General features: G+C 39.8%; 1 protein-coding gene across 2 annotated transcripts in view; it reads left to right on the forward strand.

Annotated features, from left to right (window-relative positions):
* The window catches only part of sema6bb (sema domain, transmembrane domain (TM), and cytoplasmic domain, (semaphorin) 6Bb), a 249,276-nt gene that overhangs the window by 205,675 nt on the left and 31,541 nt on the right, over positions 1 to 12,060 (forward strand). For both annotated transcript variants that reach the window (XM_015971501.3, XM_015971502.3), the window contains exon 16: positions 4,259 to 4,317. In XM_015971501.3, the coding sequence (XP_015826987.1) occupies positions 4,259 to 4,317 (59 nt within the window). The remainder of the gene's footprint in view (positions 1 to 4,258; positions 4,318 to 12,060) is intronic.

A 12,060-nucleotide genomic window follows, 5' to 3' on the forward strand; every position in this document is an offset into this window, starting at 1 on the left:
CTGACTAGCTCAAGTGTATGATAGATAAATGGAAACTTCTCCCACTTTCAATGACTGGTCGTATCAATATAATCAAAATGGTTGTTCTCCCTAAATTCACGTACCTATTCCAGAACGTTCTTATTTTTCTCAGGTCTTCCTTTTTCAAAGCATTGGATGCCATTATCATGCCTTTTGTTTGGGCCTACAAGCCGCCCGCATCTCGAAGTCTCACTTGCAAAAGCTCATAGACGAGGGTGGTCTGGGCCTTCCAGTTTTCAAACATTATTACTGGGCCTGTAATGCTAGAGCCTGGGTCTTTTGGAATCTGCCTATAGTCTGTGATGCTTTGGGATGTGGGTCCAGCCCCAAATGGCTTGAAATGGAGCTTAGCACCGCTATCGAGCACACTGGAGCATCCTTACCAGCTATTTCATTTTCAAAATCGATTATTAATAGTACATCTGATGACTTTATTCTTTGCACCTCCTTAAAAATATTGAACCAAATTAAGAGAATCTTGAACCTCCCAGAATTGTCAACCTTTGCCCCGATCTGCCATAATCCTAGCTTTAAGCCTAGTACAATGGGTGCTGCTTTCAAACAATGGCCTGTTAAAGGGTTAACTGCTATAAATTATCTTTATACTGACAATCATTTTGCCTCCTTTGCTCAACTTCAGACGAAGTACAATCTCCCTACAAGTCATTTTTTTCGGTACTTACAAATTAGGAATTATGTCAAGCAAGCATTCTCAAATTTAGATATTATCCCTGTACAGCATGTCTTTTACAATATAATGAACGAACCTCCCACCTCAAAACACTTAATCTCTCGGCTTGTTAACCTGTTTTCTTCGGCAACCTCCTCTTGCCATGTTAAAGAGGCTTGGACAAGGGACACTGGTTTGGATATCTCTGGCGATTTATGGGCTGAAGCGTTAAGCCGGATAAAACTGTGCTCTGTTAATGCCCGGCTTCAGTTAATTCAATTTAAGGTAGTCCATAGATTGCACTATTCCAAAACCAAATTGAACAAGATTTTTCCTAATGTTTCCCCCAAATGTGATAAATGTAAACTTGTAGACGGTACTCTTGGCCATCTTTTTTGGTCCTGTTCTAAGCTTACTGCCTTTTGGACTAGTATTTTTAGTTTTTATAGCATTGTTTACAATAGGTAACTGTATCCTGACTGTCTTATGGTGATCCTGGGCTGCTCCAGCAACTCCTTGGCACTTCCTTTTGCTGTGCAACAGGCCCTTATGTTTAGTATGGTGACTGCCAAACGTCTGATTCTGGGTGAGTGGAAATCTGCCTCCCCTCCCTGCTTTAAGAGGTGGCTCGAGGACATGGTCTCTTGTTGGTTTTCTATGTCTGATTCCATGGAGAAGTTCAAGAAGATATGGGGGCCCTTTATAGACCACATTAAGAAGGAAAGTCCACGCCCTGGGTCCTGACCATGTTGTTTTAACCGTTATCATTCTGACCTGTTACCCGTAGCTGTTATGAAACGGCTCCTCCTAACGATATCTGGATTCGAACTTCAATGTGGTTTGGACTCACTGGATTCTGAGTTGTTTGACATGTATACCATTTGCTTTTTTCTTCTCTGCTGTTCCTTATACGTGCTGGCCGTGCTTGTTTTATTCTTTTAATTTTTTTATTTTATTTTTTTATTTGTCCCTATTGTCGGTGTTTCTCTGTCCCGCTGTTATGAATGTGTTAAAAAAAATTGAAACTTGCATAAATAAATCCGTAAAAATATATATATATCTGGGTACAGTTTGAACATACTAAAAAACAATCAAGAATTGAGACTGAAACTTTGACTTTTACTTGTGTGAATACCAGTTTGTGTTTCCAATTAGTCACCTGATAGGTTTGGTCCACAGCAGGCAAGTGGAGTGAAAGCACAGGTGTAGCATTAATGAGTGGCTGCATTCCAATTACAAGTTGTTCAACTTGTTAGCAGTTTAACAGAACAACCAGCATGCACAGCTGCAGAAGTGGAATGCAGCCCTCATTAGGACACCTGCATACTCACGGCTCTTTCAAGTGAAAATGTCTGCAGTAAAGGTGGCCTATTAAGTAGTGCTTAAAGCCAGGTGTGTTTTAGCTACGTCAGTAGAAGCCCTGTTGCTATTTTGTTTTTAATGTCAGTGAAATGTGGATCGTCTGAACCATTGGTCCGCATAATCATTCTGGTGAAGCTTTCACGCAAAGCTGCCGTTCCTGGGTTAGTTTTCACTTCCTGTGCATTCTGTTTACGTGTAGAGTGATACGCCTTCATTCCTCACTGGGTTCTTTTGAAAATGGTGGAGATTCGCAAAAGAAAAAGTATCTTCGAAGTCTATGATAAGAAGAGAAAGGCCTCCAAAATGAGAAATGAGTTTTTTTAGGAGACTCTTTTCAACAATGACGTTCGCTGAAAGTGAAGGTTAGGCTCCACGGAGACCTCTGTTGCTGGTTTTCTGCTCAACAGATAAGTCCACCACAATATTTGGAGAAATTCATATCAGATTATTGCTAGAAGAATTGCTGCAAGGCCGGCAGCTACAAGACCGTGCACGAGGATAACTGGGCGTTCTCTCTCATGCGTATTTTTTCAAAATGCGGAAAGGGCGGTTATTTCCTGAAATTCAGAAACATCCTCCACCAGACTTTTAATTTGATTGCTTCAAAGGGAAATATTGCGCGAAACTCCCCTTTTTCAACCTTCCTTGCTGCCTTTTGGGTCTCTCCAAACCTGTCCATTCATTTTCCATCAGTGTTTGCTTTTAACAATCCTGTACCTAAAGGGATGGGCGTGGCTAGTTCCAGCTTGTTTTCTTAACGTGACAGAGCTCTGAAATAACTCATTCTGCAAAGCACTGAAACTGTCAGGGAATAAAACAGCTGAATTCACTTTATTGGAGATATAGATAATAACCTAATAAATAAATTGCATTTGGTCTCCTTTAAGATAAAAATGCTGACATTTTTATTCAAATGTCTCAAGGGGGCTAAAAGCGTTTAAAATGATTTTGGTTTTTAAAAAAGGAAGGTGATTAATTGAAGTCCAAATAAAAATTTGCACCCCACTTAAGAATTGCGGATGACGTTTCATTATCCAGGTGCTTGTTTAGTGTTTCCATACTGAACACACTCCCTGTCATCAGGACGAAAACCATCCATGTGAACTTTTATGAGTTTGTAATGTGAGGTCTTTGCTGTGTTTATTGAGTTTTGCAACTAAAATCTGAACTCCAAAACATGCTCATATTTTTCTCCTTGAGTCAGCACACTAGTACGTGTTCTTCACTCACATGAACTTTATTAGATGGGCTTTGTATTGAAAGAAGCCTTCAGGATTTGCACACGTGCAAACGCGTGTACACACACACACACACACACACACACACACGCACGCACACACACGCATACACACACACACACACACACACACACTCATTCTGTCCATCGAAGCTCGAGGCTGTTTCCCTTGATACGAGACATAACCAAAAGCAGTTGTGTTTTTCTTTGGGAGCACCTGGCCTGTTAGTTGTTCTCATTTCCTCTCTGCTTCCTCGCTTCATCACACGTTTTATTATGTTTTGTCTTTTTTCAATGTTCTCTTGTTGCCCAAATGGGGAAATTAGTTGCAGAAAAACAAAATGCCGCATTTTCCAAGTAACTCACCGTTACTAGTGTGTTTCTCGGAAGGTTGGAATTAAGGTTATTTTTTTTTCTGTTAAACATTTTCAAAAGTGCATCATGGATCATTTATTAACTCCAGTTACTTAACTATATTACTATATAAGAACCTACTTGTTGTCAGCTACATAATATATAGAAAATAAGGTTTTCTTGGATCTAGTCCAACTTAATTCTGGAAAATGAGGATTTTCTAGCTGCAGCAAGCACATCTATATAAAAAACGCAACTGCTGACCTAGAAATATTTGTAATTCACTGCTTTAATTAACTTAAACATGGACTCTGCTGCAGGCATAAGTGGTTATCTTTGAATTACAATGGTAATTATTGTGGAACATTACTTAGCTAAAGGGCCTCTTTACTTCTTGTTTCTAATTTAAAGACATTCCTACGTTTTTCTTGAAACAAAAACAAGGATTTCTCAAATCTAAACATGAAAGCAGCCAGTGGAGGTTTACACACCTCGGTACCTTGCTGGCTGTAACGCTGAGCTCCTTTTCCTATATCAGAGTGGGTCTGTGCTGTGAGGCGGTGGTTGTGCCCGCGTGTCCTCTGATTAATGAGTGTGTCTGTTATCCTCCCCAGACTGCCATTCGAACAAGATGTTGAACACGGAAACGTGGCCCACTTGGGTGACTGCGATGGTAAGAGAACTGATGTTTTGTCTATATGTGTTTACTTCTAAGTGTTAAAGGTATCTGCTCACATCATCACGTAACTCATGCAGCTTTTGAGCAAACAGAGAGGCAACAGAAAGGAGGTTATTTCAGTCGCAAATAAGCAGTGACAAGACCTAGCTTTGTTTAGTTTTCGAGGGTGATGTCTTGAGAGTTCTGTTCAAATCTACGTTTATTTATAATCAGCTCAAGTCTCTCTCTCTCTCTCTCTCTCTCTCTCTCTCTCTCTCTCTCTCTCTCTCTCTCTCTCTCTCTCTCTCTCTCTCTCTCTCTCTCTCTCTCTCTCTCTCTCTCTCTCTCTCTCTCTCTCTCTCTCTCTCTCTCTCTCTCTCTCTCTCTCTCTCTCTCTCTCTCTCCATATCATTATGAAAATAGAAGCGGTAAAAAAGCGAGCCATAATCTCTGCTGTCGATGCAGAGAGGTTTTTAAGATACTCCCCTGACATCTCCTCGCTTTGATCTGCACACTAATTCTAAAGCGAGCAAATTAATCCTTTACTTCTGAAAGTTGCCCAAGTTCATGCGTTGTGCTCTCAGAGCGGAGAACAGCTAAATACTGAATGGTGGGAACAAGTTTAATCCTGTTTTAAATGGGTGTTCCTGTTTGATGCTGTGCTCTCACTTCAGATCCTCTGACCAGCAAACCACAGGGGGTGACCTCTGTAATTGAGGGCTGATGCTCGTGTTGGGCGAGTTATTTGTCTTCACTGAGTGGCACTTTACTCATCATCCATGTGAAATTAATCAAAACCTGGTACTTTACCTTTAACACATAGTTTTAACAAGCTGTTTCCTATTTAACACAGCGCTTGTTATGCAATGTTTTTAATGATAAATCTCTTTATAAATTATTACAGAGTTAAAGGTGTGGATCACTTGTTTAATCAATGCATTTGCAGTGGTCTCTAGTAGGATTGAATGCCTTGTAAGTCAAACTCAGGGGGCAAAAAACACCGGTGCACCATTTCCAGGAACTATCAGTAAGCCACGTCACAGCTGAGCTTCAGACGGCAGGTTTTGGACTATTGTTTCCTGATATTTGGACATCTCGCCTCAGATTGGATAACAGCAACACAACTCTATCACTGGCTTGCAACATCGATGTTTTACATTCACAAATAATACAAGCCTGAAGGAGGTGTGCTGTGTGGTGCAGTTGCCAGTGCTAACGGTTAGCTTCTACTAGCTGAGACATTCTCTCCTTCTTCAATCCTAGATTATCACAGACTTTTTCTATCAGAAGCTATTTTCATGTTCAGTCTGTTTGAAAAACTCAGAGTGACCAATTATGATCAGGAATAATCATTAAAATATTGTTTTTCCGTGTTCCACACCTGTAATGTGGAACACTTTAAAGGTTTTTTTATGCAGGTCTTCACTCGAGATGGTGTGTGTCTTACTGGTTGAGATTTAGAGTACATCCTGGTTCTTGAGAAGACACATTCGTGGTTCACGCTCTCCCATTTGGGATTGTTTTAGAGTCTCCAGTTGACCTTTTCATGCATGCTTTAAAACATGCAAACTCCTCACAGAACAGCTCCAGCTGGGAATCTAAGCCGGGACTTTCTTACTGGGACGAAACTGAGATAACTACGTGCTCCAGGGTGCTACCCACAGCGTGATAAAAAGCTGCTAAATGGACAACTCCTAAATAGTACATTTTCTGTAAACTCGTCTTAAACATTGTGGTGGAATGGGATTGTGTGATAATAAAACATAAAGATGTTTCTCATCAAAGAGACTGCTGTCTATGAAGTTCGCACTAACTGAAGATGCCTCCACAACTTCCAAATGGTGTGTGGCATTTTTGGATCCTGATAGAATTTATAAATGGTGACAGAAAAACGGGAAGACATGATTTATTTGTAAGCGCTTGGTTAGAGAATACTGCTAAACACCATAGCTAACATGAGCACCATGCAGAATCTTCTACAGAACCTTCACTGATCTCTATTTAGAACAGAAGCACCTGCTAGCACCACTGTCTCCGCCTACTGAAGCAAACCTGTCCATACCTGCTGTCTCCATGCAAGGTGGGCGAGTCTTAGTGAGATCTCATCTGCTGCCATAAAATATAAACATTCAGATATTGTTTTGGTACATTACCATGTATTAACCATTTGAAGTGCAAGTTGTAACCATCTCATTTTGAAGAAAGATAAGGTCAGTCTGGCATTAAAATTTTAAATCCAGTAGTGATAATACTCTTTTCATCATTTTTAAAATAAAAAAGCCAAGAAATTTAGAATCTAAGGTTTATTTTGTTGGGTTTTAGGAATACTTTCAGGTCATGCACAGTTGAAGCATCATTCTGAGTTCATTGTATTTTCAAGCATACTTCTTGCAAGATTTCTTTAAAAGTATCATTAACATTTCAATCTCATGAACCAAATATGATTTGATTTCATGATTAGACTCTTCTCAAAAGTCTTTCTTATCATGATTCTTGTAAAATTGCCCGGTGAGACACTTTACCAACCCTCTCTTTGGTCTCTTTGGACTTACTTGAACACACAAACGCATCATGAAGTCCACTGAGATACGCTCTGGTAACGTGACGTGTAAAGATGTCCTGTTCTGATCTCCGGCCCTGCCTCTGAGGGAAGTATGAGCTCTCAGCCACGCTTTATACTCCATCTGATGGGGTTGTGCAATAAGTCAAAGCTGAGCTCTGAACAGCCCTGATCTCTTGTGTTGAGAGAGGAACAAGAGCTGCTGGATTTACGCAGCAGAAGCCAGAAGGATAAATATTGGCTGCCACCAGCACTTCTGCAACATTTAGTCTCGGAAATCGTAATAAACGTGATGCCGTCGGTTTATTAAATCCCCTTTGATAATTAACACGTTTACGTTCTTTAACAGATTTCCTCCTGTGAGTTTGGTGTTTGTCTTTCTGTTGGACGGAGATTGTTGGCGCCATCTGCAAACACAGGATTCAGTCAGAGGAAAACAGCTTCAGTAATATTGTTGTGAAAAACTGTCACTGACACTGCTCCCTCTCTTTGTCAGCGCTTCTCTTTGAGCTACCTCTTATAGGCCTTCATGCAGTACACACACACACACACACACACACACACACACACACACACACACACACACACACACACACACACACACACACACGCACACATACCGGCTGAATTTTTCCTATCTTCATAATCTGAATTCCTTCCACTATTTTGCCTCTTGACCCAGTAGATGAGAGCAGAGTTGTGCTCCGGCTGGTTTATCTCTCTTTCTAAAAAAAAAGAAAGTCAGCCAAGTCATTTTCCTTTTTCCTTTCCTTCTTTCTGATAGTCGCTCCTTGTAGGTTTATGTCAAACTAACTTTCCTGTCTCCTTCTGGCTTCCAGCCACTGTTCAAATACAAAGTTTCTCCAATAGAAAAATATAGAACTAAGATATATTTAAAGAATTTGGTGTGTTACCATTTAAGTCATTGTAACAAAAGGAATTTATCCGAACTCGTTGGTCATGGTCACCAGAGTTCATCGCCAAGTTTACTGATAGAGAAAACGGTTTATGCCTCTTGGGGGCATTCATTCTGAATTTCAAGGCATAATCAAGATAATTATGTTATTGCTGGAGCTGTCCTATCGTTATCCTCAGAGTTTTTACAGATGGTGGGACCGTTTCCTCGGGAGGATGGTGCTGTTTGATTAAATCTTGGGTCGTCTGGTGAAAGTTCCCTCTGGTTTCACTACAAATTAAAATCTACACTGAGAGCTCAAATAAAGCTGTTCTTTTATCTCTGAAATCATCTAGAATGAGAGCTTCAAAAGTTCTGCTGTTACTTAGTTCTACAGTTATTTCCTGTTTTGTTAAATTCAGTTTCTTTATGAACGCAAAAATGAGATCACCGTGCAATAGAGAATGTTTTCAAATGATAATGAAGTAGATCTCTAACCAGTAGATCCAGACAGTGTTAATTTTGACAAGAAATGTTGATTCAGTTTGGGGCGACGGTGGCACAGGAGTTAAGTGCTCGCCCCGTAATTGGTAGGTTGCAGGTTTGAGCTCCGCTCAGTCTGTTGCTGTCATTGTGTCCTTGAGCAAGACACTTACCCCCTCCTCGCCTGCTGGTGGTAGTCGTAGGGACTGGTGGCGGCTGTGTATGGCAGCCTCGCCTCTGTCAGTGAGCCCCAGTGCAGCTGTAGCTACATCGTAGCTCATTCCTACCAGTGTGTGAATGACTGATTGTGTTGTAAAGCACCTTGGGGGGTTCCAGGACTCTAGAAGGCGCTATATCAAATACAGGCCATTTACCATTTAGTTTTAGTCTTTTGACTAAAATTTATTTTTATTTTAGTCACAATTTAGTCATCCATTTTGTTTTCATTTTAGTCTTACATGTATTTTTCTTCTGATGCAATCATTTTCCACTGGTGTAAAGGAAATGTTAACTACAGCTACTTGGAATTGGAAAGAAACATGTAAAATTGACATTTCACACTTTGGATAAATCAGACTCGATATTTATAATTGTTTCTATAACAATAATTATTGGAAAATACCAAAATGAACACTGAAAGTTTAAAAGCGGGCCTCTCAATATTAATAAAATAAAGATCTGTATAATGTGCATTACTATTTGTAAACATGACATAAAATGACATCATACAAACAAAAACAATAAAAGGTGCTACTAAGTTAAGAATTGTTTTCAAAGTTTTTATTAGACTGATTGATCAACGTGGGACACCTGAGTGTGTCCCCTCACAAACGCACCGCTAGAACACTGAACACTGATCATAAAGGCCGTAGCAGCGCCACGAGAATAAAATCGATTAGACAACAAGATGTGCTTCGCACTGCTTCATGGTTCGGTTTGCACTAGTGTCCCTTCTCCAGTCCCAACACTTTTCCAACCAAGTGAAACCCCGGGTGTGTACTTACCAAGCAAATACTTTTCAGATCATCACATCTACTCCTTTTCCTCCCAGCTACGAACATTTCCTCCCTTTAGACAAAACGTTTACCACCATAAACATCAGTGTGAAGTCTGGTTATTGGTAGCTTGTTCAAACAGCGGGCAGCTTTGGACTCTGGTTCTTTTCTCGTCTAATCCCGCCTGTTCCATTTGCTGATTGTTTTGTTTTTTTTTTCCGATCTCCCACCCTTTTCACTTTCTGATTGGACTTTTGTTTCTGTTAGTTGTTGTTGCTGTCTCTTAAGCCTAATTTTTACTTCTTTGTCGGTGCGGAGACACACAACGCCATTATCTATTCTTGTGAGGGCTCTCCAGCAGGCTCGTAACGATGGTCGGAGTCAAGCCCACTTATCTAAACATCCGTCAAATGAGACGGAGAACGCAAGCTTGTGATTGGTCGTCATTTCCACCACAAAAACATAAAGAAAGCTGAAGAAATCTTTGTTTTAGGCCGCAAAGAATAATTTTTCACGAAAAACAAACGAAAATATTTTGTCAACTAAATTAACACTGCATCCAGATTCAGTCCTATTACAATCAGATTTAAAACAAGGAGATTCAGTCACCTATGAAATGCCAATTTTACCATCATCAGCTTTGATTTTCTTAACATCCAAGGATACCCAAAGTGCTGAACCTACACACATAAAAGCATTGATAAATAATATGAGTGATCGCAAAAAAAAAAAACTCTACAACCAGCCCTACTAAAACAAAGAAGGCACTAGAACACTAAATGGGAGCACGGTTTACTGTGAAATGTGATTAACAGCTATTGAATAAAAATACGTCTTAAGCCTTTGTTTAAACACCATTCTGATGGTCAGTGCCAAACCATTCCTCAGCAACATTTTAAAAGTTTTCTATATAATAACACCTGATTGGATTTAAACGTCAGTCATAAAATTGTAAAACCTGATGATTTATTAAATTTTTAAGGGTAAAATGCTCAAGAAAATAAGAAGCAGGGGTTTCATTTATCAAACATTGCGAAGAATCCTTACTAAAACCGTACTTAAGCTCAGCAAAAAAAATGTACGTACGCCAAGTTGGTTTGAAGAAGAAGAAGAAGAAGAAGAAGAAGAAGAAGAAGAAGAAGAAGAAGAAGAAGAAGAAGAAGAAGAAGAAGAAGAATACCCTTAAATCATTAAGTCTTTAGAGGCATCCACGGAAGAAGAGTTACTGAGCAAATTACGTAAAGCTAAATTAGAACTTCTTGGAATTATTGACAAAAAGACACAATTTTTAGCACAAAGACGACAAATAGAAAACTTTGAACATAGTAATAAATCAGGTAAATTCTTAGCTAGCCAATTAAAAATACATAAAGAGAAAACTACCATATCTGCTGTTAAAGACTCAACCGGGAATTTAGTTAATAGCCCTGAAAGAATAAACAACATCTTCAGAGACTTTTACCAAACGTTGTACTCACCACAGATAAACCCATCAGATAATGATATCAATGAGTTCCTTGACAGGATAACACTTCCTAAATTATCAGACAGCCAAGCTACAGTCCTGGACTCGCCATTAACATCAGCTGAGCTCCAGGAAGTCCTTAAATCCATGACTAATAGGAAAGCTCCAGGTCCAGACGGGTTTCCAGCAGAGTTCTACAAAGAATTCTGGATAATTCTGGCTCCAACATTTTTCAGAATGGTGAGGGAAATCGAAGAGAGCGGCAGATTACAGCCAAACATGAACTCAGCCAATATTAGTCTCTTGTTAAAACCAGACAAAGACCCTGCAATTCCTACCAGCTATCGCCCAGTTTCTCTTATTAATGTTGATCTCAAAATAATTTGTAAAGCCCTGGCAAAAAGTTTAGTGAAGGTAACCCCCTTCATAATACACCCTGACCAAACTGGTTTCATCAAGGGTAGACAGTCATCCACAAACTCGCGTAGATTACTTAATTTGATAGATTTCTCTTACAGTAGAAACATAGAAACTAGCAGTGGCGGGCGGTGCGTTCCACCCCCGGGCCTTCAGTGATTTCCTATTCAGTCCAATCTAATTTAATACACCTAAAATACCATCAATAGGACATCACAGCTGGAGAAACCTCACACACACACACACACACACACACACACACACACACACACACACACCAGTGGCTGGTCAAGACACATAATTTCCAGAGTCTTTAAAATCAAACTCGCATTCCCAGTTGAGAGTAGGAAGCTGACCACGGGTACGCCAAATCTCAGAAATGAAAGATGGGTTTAAGAGATGAGACAATAAAATAAATAAGTAAAGCAAACACATTATTTGCATTTGTTTTGGAGAAAATTGTGCCGCGAAACAATTGAACATGTTGGCGCAGCTGCACACACCACGTCATTCACAATATAAATTGCATAGAAACAGAACACAGAATAATTTCATTATGCCATTTCATTTCGTTACCATTTATTGATTATTAACAAAATAAAATGACAAAACATAAAAAAAATACTAATAAAATGTTTCCACTCACCAACATAAATGTCCAGCATGGATCTCCTCCTCTCCTGCTCATTAGAAAATAAAATCCATCCTTCTTTCTTTCCTCAGGAAAACCTCAGTGGCTCTGTACAGTTTATCTGTGCGCTTCAGGTCCATGAGTAGATCCTTTTCTACGGACATGGAGGCTAATGCTGAAAGCCGTGTCTGTCCGGTCGTGTTTCTGGCGTACGTTTTAACGCGCTTTAATGCTACCAAATCCATCTGATGCGAGCAACAGGCATTCCCAGCAGAATAACTTGCAGCGGTTCTCTGAAGCTGTTAGCTGTGG

Source organism: Nothobranchius furzeri, chromosome 8 (assembly GCF_043380555.1).
Source record: "Nothobranchius furzeri strain GRZ-AD chromosome 8, NfurGRZ-RIMD1, whole genome shotgun sequence".
In the NCBI taxonomy this organism is placed as follows: Eukaryota; Metazoa; Chordata; class Actinopteri; order Cyprinodontiformes; family Nothobranchiidae; genus Nothobranchius; species Nothobranchius furzeri.